This window comes from Pseudochaenichthys georgianus, chromosome 20, assembly GCF_902827115.2.
Source record: "Pseudochaenichthys georgianus chromosome 20, fPseGeo1.2, whole genome shotgun sequence".
Taxonomy (NCBI): Eukaryota; Metazoa; Chordata; class Actinopteri; order Perciformes; family Channichthyidae; genus Pseudochaenichthys; species Pseudochaenichthys georgianus.
The window spans coordinates 1,932,241-1,956,055 of NC_047522.1; the positions used below are offsets into that span (position 1 = coordinate 1,932,241).

General features: G+C 42.8%; 1 protein-coding gene across 2 annotated transcripts in view; it reads left to right on the forward strand.

Moving 5' to 3' along the window:
* Positions 1-19,375, forward strand: part of mllt10 (MLLT10 histone lysine methyltransferase DOT1L cofactor) — a 46,334-nt gene extending 26,959 nt beyond the window's left edge. For both annotated transcript variants that reach the window (XM_034108517.2, XM_071206876.1), the window contains exons 11-19: positions 6,371-6,528; positions 10,304-10,415; positions 13,285-13,363; positions 14,400-14,593; positions 15,725-15,865; positions 16,402-16,457; positions 16,976-17,214; positions 18,574-18,664; positions 19,068-19,375. In XM_034108517.2, coding sequence (XP_033964408.1) covers positions 6,371-6,528; positions 10,304-10,415; positions 13,285-13,363; positions 14,400-14,593; positions 15,725-15,865; positions 16,402-16,457; positions 16,976-17,214; positions 18,574-18,664; positions 19,068-19,313 — 1,316 coding nt within the window. In that variant the 3' untranslated portion in view covers positions 19,314-19,375. The remainder of the gene's footprint in view (positions 1-6,370; positions 6,529-10,303; positions 10,416-13,284; positions 13,364-14,399; positions 14,594-15,724; positions 15,866-16,401; positions 16,458-16,975; positions 17,215-18,573; positions 18,665-19,067) is intronic.
* Positions 19,376-23,815: the final 4,440 nt, after the last annotated feature.

The following is a 23,815-nucleotide window of genomic DNA, read 5'->3' on the forward strand; positions in this document are numbered from 1 at the left end:
GTCGAAAAACGTCACTTGTCCGCCGGACGAGTCCATTGAAAGATCTACTTGTCCGATATTGTAAATAACACGTCCCGGACGGTGGGACGTGTACTTTTTCGCACACTGCCTCTTAAAGAGCTGTGCACTTGTAATCCTTAAGAACATTCGGACCTTTCCACATCCAGAGTTGGAATGTAAAAACTAATTAAATATCCTAAATACAAAAAAGGTCCAAATTAAATCACAGAGTAATGAATGAAATGTGTTCTCTTGTAACAAAAAGGCTCAATGTCTGCACACCACCCACGTCTTTTAGTGGTAGACAAGCCCTGCTGTTCATTCTTTCATAATGGCGGCTAAAATGTTACTTTGTTAACAAACATGCCGGGAAAGCAGCAGGCAAAATGGAAGTCGGCAAAATTCTCTGCATGTCCATATATTGTACGATGGGTTGATAGTGTAATTATTGTGACAGGTCTACTCGTGTGTGGCCTTGGAGCTGTTTTTGTTCTGTGGAGCGCTCTCACCGTTCACCTCGAAACGCTGCAACAGAAACATGTTGTGCCAAATACCAACCTATATCCATCAGAAATAGGGTGTGTGTGTGTGTGTGTGTGTGTGTTTTGTTTGCGCTCACACACGTGGAAGTGGCCTGTATGTTTCTTTCATCGTGTTCTGTTGCTTGGCAACTGTCTTTATGCTTTGGAGTTCCCCTCTGCTGATGGAAATGGCTCCGCAGCCCACACACACACACACACACACACACATCCATCCCTCTCCTCCAGGATCTCCTCCATTTGTTTCTCCTGCCTCCCCCCGTCTCCCCTCCGACCTGCACTCTGGTCCTTCTGCACGTGTGTGTGTGTGTGTGTGTGTGTGTGTGTGTGTGTGTGTGTGTGTGTGTGTGTGTGTGTGTGTGTGTGTGTGTGTGTGTGTGTGTGTGTGTGTGTGTGTGTGTGTGTGTGTGTGTGTGTGTGTGTGTGTGTGTGTGTGTGTGTGTGTGTGTGTGTGTGTGTGTGTGTGTGTGTGTGTGTGTGTGTGTGTGTGTGTGTGTTTCCTCAGACTTCATGTTTGTCTGTTACTGAGTTAGTTGTTTATTTTATTTTTTGCTGATTACTACTTTTTTCGATATGAATACAGTCTTTTTATTATTATACTACATTCTTCCTAGTCATTATTGTTGAATTAGGTTTCTCCTTAAACTTCAAAACATATTACATATGTTATACAAACAACTCAATTAATATATTTTAAAATACACACATCTGTAGAAGTTGTTCTTCCGTTCATAAAGTATGAAAACCACGTGGTTGCTAAGAAGAAGTGCAACAATACGTTTACTGTGAAGTGCAAACTGGTGTTGTCGTATTTGTCTGATCTGGGGATATGTATGTTTTAGTAGCATCATATGTTTAAGCTAGCATTTCATAAATGTGATGTAATTCAAATGTATGAGGTGAATTCTCACATTTTCTCTGATTGGAAAGAAACATGTCGCGTGAAATGGAGCGTTTACCTTTGTCTGTCTCACACATTGACATGGTTTAATGATGGCAAACCTTCAAATGTATTGATCCTAAAAGTATAAGCACACGTTTTCTGTCCATGAACGTCGATATGCAGGGAAACTTTTAAAGGTGTGTTGCGGATATTTTACATTTGCCTTTAGCTTGACGAGTGTAGCACATTTAGCTGGAGCTTCTCAGTTTTTGGTGCAGCGGTGGCTTCATGCTGACCACAGCTGCTGACTGAAGTGTGTGGTGTGTGTGTGTGTGTGTGTGTGTGTGTGTGTGTGTGTGTGTGTGTGTGTGTGTGTGTGGTGTGTGTGTGTGTGTGTGTGTGTGTGTGCTGTTTGCGCTCACACACGTGGAAGTGGTCTGTATGTTTCTTTCATCGTGTTCTGTTGCTTGGCAACTGTCTTTATGCTTTGGAGTTCCCCTCTGCTGATGGAAATGGCTCCGCAGCCCACACACACACACACACACATCCATCCCTCTCCTCCAGGATCTCCTCCATTTGTTTCTCCTGCCTCCCCTCCGACCTGCACTCTGGTCCTTCTGCACATCACCTGTTGAGTGTGTGTGTGTGTGTGTGTGTGTGTGTGTGTGTGTGTGTGTGTGTGTGTGTGTGTGTGTGTGTGTGTGTGTGTGTGTGTGTGTGTGTGTGTGTGTGTGTGTGTGTGTGTGTGTGTGTGTGTGTGTGTGTGTGTGTGTGTGTGTGTGTGTGTGTGTGTGTGTGTGTGTGTGTGTGTGTGTGTGTGTGTGTGTGTGTGTGTGTGTGTGTGTGTGTGTGTGTCTTTCCTCAGACTTCATGTTTGTCTGTTACTGAGTTAGTTGTTTATTTTATTTTTTGCTGATTACTACTTTTTTTCTATATGAATACAGTCTTTTTATTATTATACTACATTCTTCCTAGTCATTATTGTTGAATTAGGTTTCTCCTTAAACTTCAAAACACATTACATATGTTATACAAACAACTCAATTAATATATTTTAAAATACACACATCTGTAGAAGTTGTTCTTCCGTTCATAAAGTATGAAAACCACGTGGTTGCTAAGAAGAAGTGCAACAATACGTTTACTGTGAAGTGCAAACTGGTGTTGTCGTATTTGTCTGATCTGGGGATATGTATGTTTTAGTAGCATCATATGTTTAAGCTAGCATTTCATAAATGTGATGTAATTCAAATGTATGAGGTGAATTCTCACATTTTCTCTGATTGGAAAGAAACATGTCGCGTGAAATGGAGCGTTTACCTTTGTCTGTCTCACACATTGACATGGTTTAATGATGGCAAACCTTCAAATGTATTGATCCTAAAAGTATAAGCACACGTTTTCTGTCCATGAACGTTGATATGCAGGGAAACTTTTAAAGGTGTGTTGCGGATATTTTACATTTGCCTTTAGCTTGACGAGTGTAGCACATTTAGCTGGAGCTTCTCAGTTTTTGGTGCAGCGGTGGCTTCATGCTGACCACAGCTGCTGACTGAAGTGTGTGTGTGTGTGTGTGTGTGTGTGTGTGTGTGTGTGTGTGTGTGTGTGTGTGTGTGTGTGTGTGTGTGTGTGTGTGTGTGTGTGTGTGTGTGTGTGTGTGTGTGTGTGTGTGTGTGTTCTTCCTACTGTAAATATTTAGCTCAGGGTTAATGCAGGGCAGTAATAGGGAGGATCTTGGCGCCCCCCCTCCTTCCTGTGTGCTGATGGATAGATAGTTAGCCTGATAGATATGTGTTGGGGGGCAGGGGGTTAGATTTTGGTTAGGTTAATGTTTGACGGCAGGGGGGTCACTGATGGGACGGACGTGCTTGGTGTGTGGGGGAGGAGAGAATGTATTCAGACCAGAGTGTGTGTGTGTGTGTGTGGAAACAATAAGAAAAGACACACAAAAATCGAGGCATAGTTGTTTTTATTAGGTTATTTATTTTAAGGACAGATATTGATTTGTTTTACTCATTTCAGTTAAATGGTAATTACCTGCGGTTTGGTGTCACTGCTAAACGCACGCGAGAGGAAGTTGTGAAAATACAAAATGAAGCCTGTTGATAAAATATGAAACCTGTACAAATCTGCATTAGAATAAGTGATGTGAGATACACCGAGGCATCTTCTGTCGGCGTGTTTCAATGTCTGCAAAAAATAGTTTTATTTTGAACAAAAAACGAAGTCATTAAATAAAACAAAAAAAAAGATAAATTATTTACAAATTGATTTAAAAAAACATTTTACTTCACAATTTCAAATGTTCTTTAAAGTTGTTTTTATGTTTACGATGAATAAAAAAAGGCAGTTTATTGTTAATCAAATTAGATTTACTTCGGGAATAAGTGTATTTATTTTGAACACTGTGGTGGGTGGAGCTTTAAAATATGTTTGGAGAATAACAAAGACTTTTAAACGCCAGACAAGAAGAAAAACAACACACACACACACACACACACACACACACACACACATTAAGCAGAAAACCTCTACCAATTGGAGACAAACAGCTTAAAGTGACAGCTCTTTTATGTGCAACGTGTGTGATCCTCCTCCCTAAACTGAATAAATATATGCTACAGAAAATATTTGTACCATATATTTATTCAGCAGTTTGAATTACGCCTCGAATTGACACAAAAACACTTAGATATTGCTGAATCTGCTGTTAATTCTGCAACCAATATGGCTTTATCAGGCTGTGGCAATCCCACATACAGGTGATGCATGCATGCAGACAAACAAACAAACACACACACACACACACACACACACACACACGGACTGTGTTGCTCTGCGCCATCTACACGTTGCTGCGATGTTTGAATACATTTCTGTTTATCTTTGGTGGTAGAAATGTCTCAGAATAATAAATCTCTCTGTTGCCGGGATGGTATTCAGTGTTTGTCTCCACATTCCATTTTTAACCATGATTAAATGACTGTCTGCCGTTTTTACAACTGAAAAAATCCACACGGCCCCCCAGCTTCAGCATCACATGGCCGGACGTTCCCCTCCAGCACACAACGAGCAGCGAGTTCAAGTGAAGACACAGCTCTTTAATAACCGAGTATGACGCCATGCACTTGGTTTTTAGATTGAGCTTAACCCTCCCTAAATTCACGACATAGATTTCCTATGGAGATAAAGCCGGCTTGAACTAATCAAGGTGGATATTCCTTAAGCTCACAGACGTAGTGAGCAGGAAGGGAGAAGGAACAGGAAGGTCGATGGAGGCGGCTGCGCTTCGGGGGCTTAACGTTATCGATCTCACACACGGGGTGGAAGTTTTACAAGCTCGTGTGTGTGTGTGTGTGTGGGGGGGGGGGGGGGGGGGGTTACGGTTTTTATTATAGGGGAAGTTGTAATTCCCATCAAAAGCAGTTATTAAAGGAATATCAGTTTGTAAAGATAACACTCGTTGTAATATTTTAAAAGACGGTACACGTTCCTCTGCGACTATAAAAAAAACAAATGTAACGTTTTCTTTGGTTAAATTGAATTTGTTTGTAGTTGTTTTGTATTTAATGCGAGGGTTGAAGGGTTTTTAGCTGGAGCTGCTTTTCACTTTAATCCCAGAACTCACCCGTGTGTTGGAGCAAGATGTTCTTCTCTTTAAAGAGACGATATTTAATTGAATTAATAACTTGGATATAATATGAATTTCAGACAAAACACACATTTATTTATAAAACTGGTGTTGCATTTTATCTTAAATTATAATTTACTTCTTGCCAAAAAAATGATAATGAAATAAAAAACGTGTTTGTCTAATTCAGGAAAATAGATTCCAAATATTAATTAAATGTAATTCAAACATTTTTAATCGAGCGTGACACCCAGCATACATGGACAGTGGTTGCTCAAACTGCTTCCACCTTTTGGAGGTTTTAAACGACCTCATAATCGTACATAATAAAGTAAATATGAATCCACATCTGTATTTCCTCCCGTTGTATCTCGGTGTTTGCAGCAGTCCTATGTCTCATCAGATCCTCCTGATGTTGCAGCAGCAGCTCGAGCCCCCCGAGTCATGGCCGCCCTGCTTTGGGTATCAATTTTTCTGGTGCATATTACAAAGTGTTATAAATAGTATGTAGGGCCCTCGCAGTGTTCCTATATCTCTCCCCTCTCTCTCTCTCTGCTGCTCTCCCTCTCTCCCCCCTCCTGGCACAAAGATCTCTTGTTCCCCCGGTGAATGTGTGCTGCCCTGAGCCATTCAGGCCTTTGTGGGGCTGAGGGGCCCTGCCCCCCCCCACACACACACACACCCTCCTCTGCTGGGGTCAAAGGGGGGCAGGGGCAGGGCTTATCCCTGGAGCACAGGGGTGTGTGAGGGGGAGGGAGGGAGAGAGATAAGAGAATGGAGCATGCGTATGGGAGTGTGAAACTGGAGCAATATGTTTCTGTTAGTGATTTATAACTTTTTTTTATATATATATATATAAGAATCATTTATTATAAGCTGAATAAAATGCGTTTTTGGAATTTGTACAAAGAAAACATACAGAGATGAGAATTTGCAGATTTATTGAACTCCTTTTTCCGGAGTTTGTGAAATCTTAATGATTTGAGTCGTCAGCTGTGTGTTTGAGTTTATTATAATGGATGCCGTTTTATAAAATCATAAAGAAACCAAATGATCCGACCCCTATGTATCAAATCATGCATTACATTTAGCATTACATTGGCTGTACATTTTAGATCAGTAACTTTTACACTGAATGTTAATCCACGATGTACCGCTCTCGAGCCACTATGGACAAAGCAAGGACTCGACTGATCCAAAAGAGAGCTCATGTATCACTCATTCTAATATGTACACGTGCTTTTCATACTGTGACTCGCTGCCAAGCCTCTACGCAGTTTTGTATTCTTGTTATTTAATGTTCTCGTGTCCCCACAGGTGTTTTCTCCGGCGCTGACGGGTCGACCTCGGGGTCTGGAGCTGCCTCTGTCGGCGGCTCTGAGTTGTCTCAGCAGCAGCAGCAGCCCACACCTTCACTGTCCTCTCCGTCTCCGTTTACTGCCACCGCACCGCTCACCAGCACCGCCAACACACATGTGAGTCCGAACACACACACACACACACACACACACACACTGCAAAGAACTCTCAATGACACCCTCACACTCTTACATACATGAAAGTACAGGAAAGGTCTCTCTGTCGTTCTTTTATTCCTTGGGCTCCCAGCAAATCATTAAAAAGTCTGACATTTAGTTTCAATGTTCCTTTCTGGAATGTTCTTCAAATATCTGAGATTGTAGGACGGGTGGCATCACATGTGGATAAGGAACGGATGATCGGGTCTAGTTTTTCGGTTTAATTTGACCGAAATGTAACAATGACATTTCCACCACGTCCAATACCGATGTCTTCATACGTTAAATAGGGAGCGGACACTCGGCTCAGATGGAGGTGGAAGGACAACGTGTACATTTTTACATATAAGAAAACGTTTAACTAGCTTCCGATTTGTGAGCCGAGGCAAGGACACATTACACTGAATGTTCCCGTTATTCAAATCAACACGACTAGATAACTGCAGGCTCGGGTGTCAGATGTGTTTTTGTTGTATGTTATTGAAAGGGTTTTAAGGTCATCAAATTAGTACTTAAATGTGCAGTGTAATCTTCTTTCTTTTTTCATTCCTTCATTCTTTCTCTCACACACACGCACACGCACACACACACACACACACACACACACACACACACACACACACACCAATTCAGCCACATCTCTCACAGATAACGGTGGGAACAAAAATAAACCAAAGCACACTAATTAAACGTCCTCCTCACTAAATCTCTCAGCGCTGTTATTAATACACTGCATATTAGTGTGTGTGTGTGTGTGTGTGTGTGTGTGTGTGTGTGTGTGTGTGTGTGTGTGTGTGTGTGTGTGTGTGTGTGTGTGTGTGTGTGTGTGTGTGTGTGTGTGTGTGTGTGTGTGTGTGTGTGTGTGTGTGTGTGTGTGTGTGGTAATCTACTCAGAACACAGGGACTTATTACTTTTGACATTTAAAGGAGAAAAACACATTTGCGGTGTTATCTTAATACTCACTTGCCATTATAATTCATACCATTTAATGTTGGAAAAAAGCATCTGGGAAAGTTATGAAATGTGTTCAAGACTTTAAGAAAAATACCTCCTATTTTAGATTTATTTATTTCAAGTGTTTGGGGTTTTTTATGGATGTAACATTTGTAGGAACATTTTCAAAATATTCCTATTTAGACCTGAGATGTTGAAGCAACAGCTGAGCAGGTTTATCCAAGTCTAATTCAATTCTGTAGATAGTTCAGACCTAAAGCTGCTATTGTTAGGCTTTTTGTAATTGTTGTTGGTTTGTGAGGGCACTGACTCTAACTCAGTCAGCTCCCCCAAAACTTTTATTTTTGTAAATCGTCAATCGGTGACCCAAGAGTCCACCCTTTCAAAACCTCTCCAAAGACCCTGCTCTGTCTCTGTCCACCCTACTCCATTTTTCTCCCGTGTCCACTTGCCACCTCTCTTTCTTCTTCTCTCTCTCTCTCACACGCACATACACACACACACACACACACACACACTTTCTGTCACCCTCGACCTTCCTTCCCTCTGTCCCCATCCATTTCTCTTTTTCTCCCTCTGTTGTCCTGTGATGTAATGACATCTGACAAGCACCACAGTGGGGATGGAGGGGTAGGTGTAGGGAGGGAGGGATCGGGGCAAGTGTGTGTGTGTGGTGTGTGTGTGTGTGGGGGGGGTATGGCCTGGTCTTCATCGTGCCCCGCTCCTCTCTGTTCAGCACATATTATAGAGGACGGGAGGCCCAGGGAAGCACAGGATATCACGCCGTGTGTGTGTGTGTGTGTGTGTGTGTGTGTGTGTGTGTGTGTGTGTGTGTGTGTGTGTGTGTGTGTGTGTGTGTGTGTGTGTGTGTGTGTGTTGTGTGTGTGTGTGTGTGTGTGTGTGTGTGTGTGTGTGTGTGTGTGTGTGTGTGTGTGTGTGTGTGTGTGTGTGTGTGTGTGTGTGTGTGTGTGTGTGTGTGTGTGTGTGTGTGTGTGTGTGTGTGTGTGGTGTGTGTGTGTGTGTGTGTGTGTGTGTGTGTGTGTGTGTGTGTGTGTGTGTGTGTGTGTGTGTGTGTGTGTGTGTGTGTCGGCCCAGGACAGAGAAGGGGAGTGCGAGAGACTGTGAATGAAAAATGAATGTTGATGGAAAGGGGGCTGGGTTATGGCAGCGAGGGGAGGTGGGGAGACATCTGAAGTCATTTCAGTGAGGGGGGGGGGGGTGGGGAGACATCTGAAGTCATTTCAGTGAGGGGGGGGGGGTGCACGGAGGGTACAGGTCTGTGTTTGGGTTTAACGCTAAACAGTGATGCGAGTTTCCAGGAAGTTTTCCCATTTTCTGTTATTTCAGAGACACCAGGTCCATCCATTTGTAATGAGAGGTAATGACGTTATTCTTTCCCACCCAGAAACAGGAACGACTTGAGAAGCTGAATATTTAACGAAAGCCTTAATAAATACAGGATTTAGTTTTTCTGCTCATATAAAAAAGTTATTTGTTTAAGTGCCGCTCAAAAATATTTGTTGTCAAACCATAAAAAGTTTAGGAAACCGGGTTATTATTGATATTTAATTTATCAGCAATTTGATGATTACATTTTCTTTGATAACCAAAAAATAACCTTTTTCTTCAGCGACTTAAGAAGAATTATGTAATTCTTTCAGCTTCACGAGAAGTGACAGAAATGATGTTTCTGGTGTGTGTTTGGCTGGAGCGTTTAAACACCAGCAGTCAGCCATTTTGTTCTTTTGAGACAGACCTGATTCCCCCCGATGCTCCGCCCTCTAACGTCTCACCCCACCCCTCAGTGCACGGTCCTTATTTGGGAAATGCCTTAATTGGATTAAACTCCGTCTATCAGAAACACTTTGTCAGCATGTCAGCGTACTGTCGGGGGGGGGGTGTGTGTGTGTGTGTGTGTGTGTGTGTGTGTGTGTGTGTGTGTGTGTGTGTGTGTGTGAGAAGCTGAATAATGATCCGTGCATCCATAACGTATCCATGTTTTTATCTACATGTAATGATATGAAAGTTGTCAAATCCACATTGAAATTTGTACTAATTTAAAAAGCTTAATTGGCATGACATAGGATGTAGATACTTTCTGAAAATGTGTAATCAATAGTGCGGAATTTAAATAGTGATTAGCTTGATTTTCAGATTTTGATTTAGGCTAATTAAATTTACAGAACACCTCCCAAAAAATGTAATACAAAGCCACTCCTCTCACTCAAAGCTAAATGCACTGTAGAATACACACCAAAGAAACAAAAACACTTTAAAGTTTCAGCCAATATTTGTTTCTGTTTTGTATCATTATCAATTAAATTATTAGAATTGTTTGCAAAATCTGGAACATTTAAATTGACATGTTTTAATGTTGTGATATTTTATACACTTAACTTTAATAGTTCCATGTATTCATTATAATGAGTCTTTAAAAAAATAACTTAAATTGTAGCCCTAATATTATATTAAATGTTTTTTATTTGTGTTCATACTTATTTTTCTACCATTGAATAGGAGCTGTTTTAACACTTCAGGCATTGCTGGATGTTTCCTTTCTAACTCCTTCCTGCTAGTCATGCAGATAACACGCATTGTGGGACTTTTTGTACACCTCGCTTCCTTGTTCCCTTTCTTCTGTCTCTAAACCATCAGCTATACAATAAAAGAGAACATGGCAAATTTAAGTGTTCTTCTAAATAACTCATAACAGCAGTTTGAATCAATCCCAGTGAAACCAGTCTTGTTGTCTCTTACTTTCTGTCTCTCTGTCTCCAGGTGAGCGGCTCCGTCTTTAACCTCGCCCCCTCCCACATGTTCGGTAACCGGCTGAATCCAAACTCAGCCATGGCAGCTCTCATCGCTCAGTCCGAGGCCTCACCGGCAGCAGGTAACACACCTAATGTGACTGTGTGTGTGAGGGTGAGGGTGATAATGGAAAGGTCACGCCCCCGCGGCCCCACAGAGAGGTCAGGGGTCAGCACTCGGGATATTTTCAAGCTCCGCCCACTCGGATCCTGTTACACTGCGTTGATTGTTCTCCCTTCTCACACAAACACAAACAAATACGGCTCACACACGTATCGCTTACATGTAAAACATTAAACTCTGAGCTGTGGTTAGAGGAAGAGGAGGGTGGACGAGGAAGAGGAAGAGGAGGAGGAGGAGGAGGGGGAACGGGAGCTGCTTTGAGGAGAAAACGGGAGGGTGGTTATCTGTCCAGAGGAGCTGATGAAGGAGTAAGACGTGGTTTTAGAAATGAGAAGAGCCGCTTCCTGATACAAGACATCTGGCTGAAGAGAGAGGAGAGAAGAAAGGAGGAAGAGGAGGAGGAAGGTAGTTAGTTCCTGCTGCCAGTCAGCCGTCATCAGAGCCAGATCCACGTTGACCCGCGGGTCAACTCACTAATCAGCTGACTGACAGGCGGCCACAGGGCTGTGTGTGTGTGTGTGTGTGTGTGTGTGTGTGTGTGTGTGTGTGTGTGTGTGTGTGTGTGTGTGTGTGTGTGTGTGTGTGTGTGTGTGTGTGTGTGTGTGTGTGTGTGTGTGTGTGTGTGTGTGTGTGTGTGTGTGTGTGTGTGTGTGTGTGTGTGTGTGTGTGTGTGTGTGTGTGTGTGTGTGTGTGTGTGTGTTGCCAGATTGTCTCCCTGTGAAAGCAACTTTTTCTGCTTTATTTGAAACATATATTACTTTTTATATTAGATAAAATTATGTTTTAATTGTATTTAATATATAACATTTAAGTAAGCACTAGTAAAGAAGCGTTTGAATACAAATTATTTTTTATTTGATTTTAAAATGTAGGTTATTATTATTTATTTTTTTGAATATCTATAAATATCATAACTAGTTAATTTCCCATGTATTTTCCTGAGAACTAGATCAACCTTTTCTTCAGAAAGTGGAGAATTGCGCCCGGTGTGATTCCGTATATCCCAATGAGACGAGCCAACCGTCTGAAGGGCAGGAATTGTTTTGCATTTTTATTTGAACATTTACAGAAATCATTGATTTAAAAAATCATTGCTGATTTATTTTCCGTCGACCGGCTAATCACTTAATCTCCCCAATAAGGAAAATCATTGTTCGTGCCCTCACACACACACACACACACACACACCGTTTGTGCAGCACGTGTGCAGCTACACGGCGTGAAGTCGTGTTTGTGGACCAGTCAGGGTCATGTGGGCACAAACGTGAAAGGTGTGCACGTGTTTGTATGCATGCAGCCTGTTTGCTTTGGCAGCCGCTCCTCTTTGCTTTCGAGTGTCTGCAGGGAGCGCGTTATGAGAGAAAGAGGGGATGAGAAAGAGGGCGAGCGAGGGACCGCAGAGGTGACCCGGTGGGGGTAAAAGCTGGGATTGACTGTCTTAAGTAGAGGGGAGTGTGTAAATGCAAAAGTGTGCATTTGCGTGCATGTGTGATTCATTACTCTCAGTGAGGAAAATGAAAAGAAGCGTCTGGCCGGGGGCCCGAGGGGGGGGGGCCCTCAGAGGGGGGGGGGACCCTCAGAGGAGGAGAGACGCTGAAAGAAGCTCGCTGTGAAAGAGAGGGAAGTTTAGGAGGTTACAGCCAGGATGACGATACGTCAACACGTCTTTGTTTTGGTTCTCAGATGGTATTTCTTATCTCCAAAAAAAACTAATGAAGCAACTAATGATTATTTTATTGTTGATTATTCCGTAGGTAATTTTCTCGATGTATTGATCCGTTGTTTGTTTTATAAAATGCCCTTTAATCGGTGAAAACACCCCGTTGTTCCCAAAGCCCATGAAAACATCCTCTGCTCAATTAATCCTATTTTAATCGCAATTACGATTTTTGTCTTGCAACGATTACGAAAACAACATCGATCAGTTTTTATTGGCTTTTCAGTCGAGTTATCCTTAAAGTTCAGAGTAATCGACTGTTAAAAACATACTGTTCACATTGTGTTTCCGATAAATGGATGTTTTCAAAGTAAATCGTTTTTAATAATCGTGATATCAATTATCGACCCAAATAATCGAGATTATGATTTTGGCCATAATCGAGCAGCCGTAATGTCAATCCTCTTGGTCACGAATGATCAGCTTCCTGACGGTAAAAAAAACTCTAAGTTAAAGAAGCTGGAATACTGTGTTTTGTTTCTTCAAAATCTAGTCAAACCGAGGCATCAATTATCAATAATAGTTGGCATTAATTTAAAAGTTAATATCAAATAAAGTAATCATCAAAGCTGGACAGTTGATGAGGACAACATGTACTGTAAGCCAGGACAGATATATAATATAAATACAGATTTAGAAGCGGGTTTATCACTGATACACAGTCATGAATATAAGTGTTAAATCTGATGGTACAATAGACCCCATGAAGAAGATTTAGGCTCGAGACATTTTTCTGAACGGACTCATTGTGTATGTTTTATTCAGCCAGTCACTCAATGCAGTTATTAAGCTGTATTTATATGCATGTTGTCCCTGTGGAATTGTGCAGGAAATTCTCTTCGCCATTAACATGTTATATTTGTATTTACAGACTGAAATGTATTAAGTCTCAATTAAATGACCATCACAGACGCAGCAGATTAACCCGCGCTGTGATTCCCAAATTATTTATTTACGCACCAAAATAAAACAAAGAAGAGATTTCCTGCCGTGTTTCAGCGTGGACAGAACTTAACCAGAACAACCTGTAAATGTCATGGTTTTAACTTTATCTGGCTCAGTGCGTGTCTTTATGTACGATTGATTTTTCTTTCTGTGTGTGTGTGTGTAGATCAGGAGGTGGGAGACGGCAGCAGTGGCATCGGAGCTCAGGGCTTCTCCATAAGAGCTTCTCCCAAGACCACCCCGCGGTGAGCACACACACACACACAGATGCTCCCTCCCCATTTACATTCCTCACTGCCCCCCCTCCTCACCCATCCCCCTCTCTAGCTTTTCCCTCCGCTGGCCCCTCGCCTCCTCTCTCACTCCTCACACACACACATGCACACTCTCCCTTTCGCTCTCACCCCTACAGGCTACCCTCTCTCAGCCAACGATAACGTGTGTTTTTGAAGGTGGTAACCATCCTTCAACTCCACTCAGATCCTCTCTTTTTTTTAATCACACATGGAAGGACAGTCTGCTTTTCTGCATCTCCTGCATCTGGGAGTGTTTGCATGGATCTCTCAGGATGGGATTATTGACGTCACAAATCTGTTTTTGTTTGTTTCTACTTCTCTGTGGGATGGATAATTTCACTTGATGAGGTTGGTTACAATTTCCAGTATTTTGCTTTTTACATCTTGCCTTAAGGAGACATGATGTGTGCGTGGGAAGGGGTGACATTTGATTTAATATTTTAACAGAAGAATATTGTGTCAGAAATATTGGATTTAGTCTTTAAGCTAATTTAATGACATTTTGAACACCTTGAAGATTAACTATTTAGCCTCTTATTATGAATATAGCTGTGACAGTGACACTTTAAATATGAGCGTTTTTTAAGTTTGCAGCGCGATTAAAAGTGATATAATCTTGACATTACTTTCCCCGCATTACGCACCTCTCCTCCCGTCTCTCCGACTCTCCTGCTGTCCCTCATTTCCTCTCTTTCACACTCAACAGATTGTTTCAGCACGTTAGATTTATCGCATCAAGACAGTTCACTTCCCTCTGTCTGTCTGTCTCTCTCTGCCTCACACACACACACACACACACACACACACACACACACACACACACAAGCCTGGCCCCTTTTCACTAGAGGCCACTGTAACAACAAATTGATGTAGTTTTATAGCCAGCAGTGTCTATGTTTGTCTGACGTTTATGTTGGGTCGTTAATCTCCCCATTGACCTCTCTATCTCCCCCTTTCTATCGGCGCTCTCTCTCCCCTCATTCAGCTCCCCCATTGGTGGCCTGCAGATCCGCTATGACTCCTCGGGGTCGTTGCCGGGGCCGGCGCTGGGGTTGCTAGGGGCAGGGGGAGGCGGGGGGGAGACGCTGCCCCCGGTGGCCACCAGCATAGAGCAGCTCCTGGAGAGGCAGTGGAACGAGGGGCAGAGCTTCCTGTTGCAGCAGGGTGCTCAGGGGGACGGTGAGACACACACACACACACACACACACACACACACACACACACACACACACACACTGTAACACACCTGATGAATACTCCATCACACACAGGGCTCAAAGTCAAGTCAAAGTCAACTTTATTGTCAGTCTTTCAGTTTGTGTGTACAGACGGAGAGATCGAAATACCGTTTCCCACAATCCCAAATGCAAAAATATAAATGTATATAAAAATATGTATACAATTATGTACATCATATATATATATATATATACACAATCAACAGACACATGTATACATATGCACACATTAAGACGTAAATAAAAGCACAACAATCAATATATACAAAATAACAGTCACTTCCATATCTTTGGGAATGTACGTTAGTGTAAGACTGTCCATGGCAGCCGAGGGTCATTTAAGTTATGTCAAATGACTCTCTGCTCCGATATGGCTTTGATAAATGAGAAATGTAACATTAGACATTTTAAAACACACTTATGTTTTTAAAAAAGATGTTTATGAAAGATGCCAGCTTTTTACCAATGTATGCAAGAACCAGAACAGTATTGTAGACCAGGGGCTTCACACTCAGGGCTTGGTGTCGTTTGAGATGTTTAAACTGAGGAATGGGATCCCATCTTGTGGTACTTGTTACGCTTTCATGACGGTTTAAAGTTTGATACACAGCCCTACTGCTGATCATTAGTTCCACATCTTGCCTCTTCTTGCTCCCAATGTGTTATTATCGTCACTTATCTGCCTATTTTTAGCCATGAAGTTAAAAGGTTTAAGTTCCTGTGTGTAAAAACCTTTTCTCTCTGAGTTGCCTTTGTCGCCTCGTCTGCTTCTCACCAGCGTCACTGTTCTGCAGCTGATCTTGACCTCTGACCCCCCCCCCGAGTTCCCCTGTCTAATCAGTCACTGTGTATTTGAACAAAGTGGTGAGGAGTCTTTGCAGAGCTGCATACTTTCACCTTAAGGACGCACTGGACTTTCAGAAAGTCAGAGCAGCTCTGATCTCAGACCTCTGTGGGAACTCAGAGCAGATAGATTTACCAAACATGTTTCAGCAGGAAGTGCTGTTGCTGAATTCCACTCGAAGACTCTGAGTGATGAATATGTGTTGTCCTCTTCGTGTTCCCCTCTCAGTGCTGGGCATGTTGAAGGCGCTCCACCAGCTGCAGGAGGAGAACCGGAGGCTGGAGGAACAGATCAAAAATCTGACCATGAAGAAGGAGAGACTGCAGCTCCTCAGCGCTCAGCTATCAGTGCCTTTCACCCCCTCCTCTGGTACACACACACACACACACACACACACACACACACACACACACACACACACACACACACACACACACACACACACACACACACACACACACACACACACACACACACATGTATACACACACACACACACACACACACGTATACACACACATGTATACACACACACACACACACACATGTATACACGTATACACACACACACATCTATACACACACACGTATACACACACACACGTTTACACACACACATGTACACACAGACACGTATACACACACACACATGTACACAAACACACCCACGAGCAAAAACAGTAAGTCAAATATATTCTGGCCTCAGCTTCTCAAATTGTAAAGATTATTTTCCGTGTTTGATATGATTTTTTTTTATGAAATATCAAACAAAACAATATGAAATCATGGCCTTGGACCAACATCACTTAGAAAGGACATTTCTCACTATGTTGTGTCCAAATGATTGAAAACATAATACAGAGAATAATGAATGAAATCATTAACTGCATGCATGTGTGTTGCAGATTTGAAAGGGGGCCATCTCGGAGGCACCGACTCGTCATTTCCTGCGTCAGCTCAGGTAAGAAACCACAGTTTAAATTGTGTACAAACACAACCTCAGACATACGGAGCAGCAACGTGTCATTAATGCGGTACCAAGCATCCCATGGTAGTTATTTTGTGATGGTCACCAAAAGAAAGTCTTTGTGATCCTCTCCAGAAGGGAAGGAGTCATCACATACAGAGCATCAGTTCTGAGCAGTGTCCTTCACATGCTGATATCCAAGAGAGGGAGTCACACAGTCACAAGATGGAGGAGTAGAAAGCAGTATTCAATGTTTACTTCAGATTAGCTCCACGTCAGAAATGAGCATGCTTGTCACATGTCTCTCTCCATAGAGGCTGAGTCATCATGTTCATCACATAGCTATCATCTGCCTCAAACAGTCCTGATGCTCTTCTAGGTCGTCACACATCCCGTCATGTTCACAGCTACAGCTGGGATGCCTTTGTTATCATGTTGCTCTCATGCTGGAAGAGGACATTCAGGGTTTTCCCAACAGAAAGTTTTCATAAAGTGTTCCTCTCCTCTTTTAGGACGGAGCTTCCTGCGGGGGCCACAGCAGCAGCGGCTCCACCTCGTCTCTCTCCACCCCCCCCTCCGTGTCCCAGAGCCCCCCCCAGCTGAACGGCCGGGTGACGGGGCTGATGGGAGCTCTGGGAGCAGGCAGCGCTCTGGGCATGGGAGGGATCGTTGGGGGTCTGAACGGAGTGATCCAGAACCCAGCGGGCCCCCCCCACACCCCCGCAGCAGCTACGATGCCCGCTCATAACAGGTACGAGTGCTTTTTTAACGGAAATCTGCGTCTGAAAAAACATTAGTGGATAAGAAAACTGAATGTAGAAGACAGAAGTTATGCTATCTATCTTTGTTTCTCGAAGTCTTTAGATATCTTGGTGTGTTAGTCTAAAGACTTTAACTTCAATATGACAGAGAACAGCGAGAAATCTCCATAGTTGGGATAAATCAGCAATGTCTGAAATGTTTGCATGGAAAAAACCAAATAATTTATGATCTATTATCAAAAAAGTCTGCAACAATTATTGTGGAGATTTAGGAATTGTTGCCCGTTCATAACCGGTACGAGTGCTTTAATTAACAGAAATCTGCGTCTTATAAAACATAAGCAGATAATAAAGTTGAATGTGGGGGGCTGTGGCACAGTGGGTTAGTGCGTTGGTGTTCGGATCAGGTTAAACCCCACTGCAGTCAGCATGTCGTTGTGTCCCCGAGACCCTTCACCCCAAAGTGCTCCTGTGGGGATTGCCCACAGTATTGAGTGTGAAGTCGCTTTGGATAAAAGCGTCTAACAAGTGACGTGTAATGAATGTAGAAGACAGAAGTTATGCTAAAGAGGGCTATCTATACCAATGAAGTATTTTTGTATCGATAATTTGTTTTGTATGTAAAATAGTAAAACATATCCATCCTAGTTCTCAAAGTCTTTAAATATCTTGGTTGGTTAACTTTAATATGACAGAGACGAGCAGGGCATAGTTGGGAGGCATCAGCAATGTCTGACATTGCATGAAGAAATACTTATAACTATCAATCCATTATCTAAATAGTCTGCAACAATTATTCTGCAGATTTAGGAATTTCTGCATATTCTATAGTAGAAGAGTTTTTAAGATCAACCGCTCCAGATGCCTTTAACGTCACTCTCTCACATCCTACAAATCAAAGCTCCACAATCACTCCTTATGTCAGGGATCATGCACGAACCCTTTCTCTGAGTCTCTACAGATGTTTGAATGTGAGCTTTATTCCTCCTCTCCTTTCTGTTTCCTTCTGCTTGCGTGTTGGATTCTTGCAGCTCAGCAGCTAGTAAGAACAGGTGAGACTGGAGTCAGTCCAGCGTCACAGCAACCTGGAGCTCCCCTTATCTCCCAAAACCAAAACTAGATTTGTTTGTGATATAATTGTAGTGCTGGATGTTTAGTGTGAGTGGTGAAGTTAATGTATGGAGATAATCCATTTGTCTTGCTTTTGAAGAAGTTTCAAGGAAGACGATGTCATGTGTTGAGACACGTGTGTTCTCTGCATGTTGCGTTTGACTGCAGTCCACTTTGTAAACCTGTAATGTGTTGAAGCCGTGTTTTAAAGTGGTGTGTGTTGTGTTTTGTCTGGTCAGCGCTGCGCGGCTCGGCCTGCTGTCGGAGCAGCACCGACTCCTCCTGCAGCACCATCAGCTCCAACAGCTGCTCTCTGCACAGCCTTCAGCGGTACGACACACACACACACACACAGCCATCGCCTACACCAGCTAAATGTGATGATGAAAGCTTTTGTTTTCATAGGTACATGCGTACATGCATGCAATTCTTTTTTTGTTGTTCATTCCCTGTATTGATTTCTTATCTTTCACCTCTTGCCCTTACCCCTTATAATCCCACTCTTATTTATCCAACTCTCGTTTCCTTTTGTCATCTAAAATGTTGACTTTTCTCCGTCAACCTCTATTTCCTTGCTTTGTATTCCTCCCTTTCCCTCTTTGTCCCTCTCTAAATTCAATTCAAAAGCTTTATTGACATGACCATACAGTAGATGTACAGCATTGACAACGCAAAATGAGTATTACGACCTGCACATTAGTCAAATATTGTTGTTCCTCCCTCTCTCCCTCAGGAGCAGCAGCAGGTGTTGCTCTACCAGCTGATGCAGCAGCAGCAGGAGCTCCAGCAGCTTCAGTCGCTCTCCTCCTCCGCCCAGATCCCCTCCATGTCCTCCATGTCCTCCGCTCAGCTGCCCATCAACAACCAGAGCGCCATCACCGCCAACCCCTTCCTGGCGATGCAGCACGCTCACGCCGACTCGCAGAAGCCGCGGCTCGGCGAGAAGGCGCTGGGCGTGGCGGGTCAGGAGAAGACATGACGGCAGATGCTCTTTGTTTTTGGGTTATTGTTTTTTCTTTTAAAATAAATATGCAGAGTCTTCGGGAGGCTGTGGGTCCACTTTGTGGTTCAGTGCAGCAGAGAAATCTGCGTTCCTGCTGGATTATTAGCACACACTATGGCGAGTGGCGGCGTGCATCTGCAGCTGGAGGTTTATGTCAGGAATCAGATACATTGTGCTATTTATGTCCATCCGGTTTTAGGTTTTTTTAGCTTTAGTGCTGCTTCAAGTTTTTGTCACTGTTGAGGTCATTTTGTTTCGATATCACTGGTAGCAACTTCGTGTCAGTAATGAGCACATGGTGTGTTTGATCTCAATGTTTTATTCTCTAATCTCTTCACGTCTCTCTCGTGTGTGTCACGTTAATTTCCTCTCTTTTCGTTGTGTCTCTTTTCTCCATCGTCCACACTAACATCCCACTCTGCTGTCTCACTCTCTCAGGGCCTCTGCTAACTCAGCACACAAGCTAGCACACACAGAACTACAAACATAAAAAATATATAGCAGAAATACATAAAATATATATAAAAAAAGAATTCCCCACTACAGGACTTTACAGTAGCAGATGTGTGTTTGACATCTGTCTCGCAGCGATCCCGAGGGGACTATTGAGTGAGAGGCTTGTGAAAATATCCCACATGTTCTCACTGTCTCTTTATGTCGGTGACCCAAGCCTCATACAGTCACCGCAGAAGCCTTGCTTTTGACTGTCTCTTCTCTGGGCCAGATACAGGGGGCTCACTCAGGGAATGTGAAAAAAAAAAAAAAAGGAATACGCAGCACGTTGAATGTTCAGAGGGATGCGTTAATCCACACAGACTCACACGGAGAGAGAGGATGCAGTTGGTTGTCAGCCTTACCTCTCGAGCAGGACCAGCTATCAGGACCTAACGCAAACCACCACAGTGAGGCCAGTCGGGGGCCACACCAAAGTGCCTGAGGCCAAAGGTGGAGGACTTGTGTCCCTTCTACCCGAGTCCCTGTCACTCGGCCCAACTCTTCACAATAGAGTGGCGCAGGAATGAGTCCTAAAGACCCGGAAATGAGTTAGCATTTGACCACTTCCAGCTCCCTCCTGTTAAAGCCAACTGTTTTTATGAATGTGTTTTTGGTTGTTAGCTTGAAATAAGTTCTGTGGTTAACACGAGTTGGACCAGATACATCACTGGTTAATTAAAAAAACGCGGTCGCTAACAAGTGTCTAAATGAGACGACTAAACGTCATCACACCCAACATGAGCCGCCTTTAGGTTAGCGGTGGTGATGTGACCGTGCTGTAGTTCCTTTATAGCCTTACGTTATCGTTTTACTTCTCGTGTTTTCATTTACGCTTTTAAAAAATCATCATATCCTGCTGAACAAAGCGTATCTGAAATGTGTGTTTTCCACAGATCTTATTTTCTGCAATAATCCAAAAGCCAATGAAGAAATCCGATCGGCTTTTTGACGGGGGAGTATTTGCGATGCTAACTTCCGGGTCGGCCTTCAGTAACACATCACCCCTGCACCAGTTTATGCTACTGGTAATTAAGCTGCGTTGCTAAGGCAACAGATTACAATAAGACTCATCAGGGTGGACGTGCGTTTAATAAAAACCAGGAAATATTATTCTGCTGCATTCTCTGATATCAAAGCCAACTTTGTATTGTGCTTTTTATTTATTTGGGGTTTGTGTAAAGGGCATAAGGAGATATATTTTAAAAAGCCCGCTGGTGTTGCCACCTAACATCGTTTTTATACTACTGTGTAACGTTTTCTTTGTTTTGTTTCTTTCCCTCATCTTGCTGTAAAACCCGTCTGATGACTTCTACCTGTGTTGTGTTTGAAAGCTAGAAGCTATTGCTAGTTGGCTGATTGGGGCGGGGTCTGGCTGTACATAGCTGTTCGTAGGAGGATGTGTCATCACAGTTTTTACCTCGTTAAGTGTACATAAACCTTTCTCATTGGCCGTTGGTGTACATAAGTGATTGTGATTGGCCGTGCTGGTGTGAAGGAAAGCCAATGAAGCCTCAGCTTGTGTGTGAATCTTTAGGACCAGTGACTGGACACACAAAGTATTAATTTATTTTTTTATGTGCAGGGACATTGTTTCTTTTTTAAGTTTTGCACCGTTTTCATGATGAGAAGTCATTTTATACTCGGCACCGTGTTTTCATCTGCACACATTTGTTCGGATACATTTTATACAGGTGGAAAATAATGGGAGGGGAACAAATCTGACAATGTATTTCAAAACACCAAAAATAAAGAAACACTCTGGATAAAACTAACAAGAGCTTTCTGTCTTTGTATCAAGAAGTGTTTTCAAATGATGCTTTAGTTACGTTGCTCCATCAGTTGTAAAGATGTGTTGCTGTTTCACAGATGTATTGAGCTAATCCTCAGTGGTATTTATCACTCTGTGAACAAAATATAATGCAAATCCTATTTTCAAATTGTACACTTTTTCCGGTCAGAAAAGACTGACGAATATTTCAGTATATTTAATGCACTTAATATACTGCAATATTTTCACTGATCATGTGTTAATTCTATTTGTATTTTTAAAAACTGCCTGTGGCTAGATGTTATAAGATACTCAAAAATTGAGTAATGTAACATTTAAGGCAAATGTAAACAACTTGATAAGCACAACATAGTACAGAAGACTGTTAATAACTCGTAAAATAATATAGAAATATTAGATATATTTATTCTATTGATCCTGTGATCCCTGCACCTGGAAAATATGTATTTGTAATTAATTGTATTCCAAATTAATTACAGCAATGTCAATTAAGACATCAACCTTGGTTTACATTATGAGGCACTCATTTAGTTAAATATGGCAGCATGACGTTACCTATTCAGTAATAAGCGGGGGGGGATCATCAAGGTAAGAAGTGCCGATAGAAGCTGAACATCTTTACATGTAAACAATGTGCTTCAAGGCTCCTGTCCTAACAAATACACGCACGCACACACATCCACCCACCAAGGCTGATGATTTCCAGCTGCCAAGAGTGTGTGTGTGTGTGTGTGTGTGTGTGTGTGTGTGTGTGTGGTGTGTGTGTGTGTGTGTGTGTGTGTGTGTGTGTGTGTGTGTGTGTGTGTGTGTGTGTGTGTGTGTGTGTGTGTGTGTGTGTGTGTGTGTGTGTGTGTGTGTGTGTGTGTGTGTGTGTGTGTGTGTGGAGGTGGGGGCACCATTCTGCTACATCTGCTTCTGCCCTGGTAATTAAAAGCTCACTTTCCTCCTGCACCCCTGCTCCCCCCAAAATACCCCCTACACGGGAGTTTCCAGTCCCCCTTCCCTGCTCTCACACACACACACACACACACACACACACACACACACACACACACACACACACCACACACACACACACACACACACACACACACACACACACACAATCTAACCTGCATTCAACAACACAAACCCCCTTTTCTCTTCTCTTTTCTCAAGCACTTGCTCACTCAGCCAGCCCCCCCACTACCAAACATCCCTCACCGTGCCCCCCCCCCCCCCTCACTATCAGGCCTGTCAATCAAACCCAGGCTGTTTAAATATACACACACACAACCGCCACCCTCTCTTCTATAAGCCTCCACCATCAGACCTGCCTCCCCTCTGCTCCTGGTAATAGCGCGCGCGCACACACACACACACACACACACACACACACACACACACACACACACACACACACACACACACACACACACGGCAAAGCTGCTGTGTCCATCATCGATCACCCCCCCCCAGAAACCCCGGGGTGGGAGGGCTTACCAGCTGATGGAGGACCCCTGGGCTGCCCGACCAGGAGCCTGATCACAAACTGAAAACACTGGTAAACTCCGATGTTAGTACACACACACACACACACACACACACACACACACACTGACCCACACACGGAGCAGATAGCGGAATGCTCTGCAGAAACAGAACCTCTGTCTGCAGCGTGCAGCCTCGTTGTGTTCGAGGCTAAGCTAGGAGCTACTCAATGAGGCGTTCTTTATTGTTTTGCATTTTTGTTTTCCAAAAAACTCCAACCAAGATAGCTTAACAGAGTTAAACAGAAGAGATTGGAGAGAAAAAAAATCCACAGCTTGCAATTACTACACACACATTATGCATTTAAAATGTAGGTATCCCTTTCTGTTTTCTTTACTCGTTATGTGTGTAGTTTTTTATACACAGAACCATGAATACAGATTAATTCAAAAAGGGAACAGATGATTTTCGCTAGAATTAGCTATTGGGGAACTACCATCTGCACACTGATGTAATAGTACGAGGGGCCCCAAAATGTGTTTTTTAACACATATAAATTAATGTGTTATTAAATGATGCAACAAAAAAAACAGCATTTAAAATAGTTACTAGTTTATTTGAATTAAATGTAACCACAGCTCAAGACACTCTCTTAATTTGTCACCGTCCAAATGTGCTATTTTTATTTAATTGAAGGATTCGTTATTCCTTTATGAACTGAGAA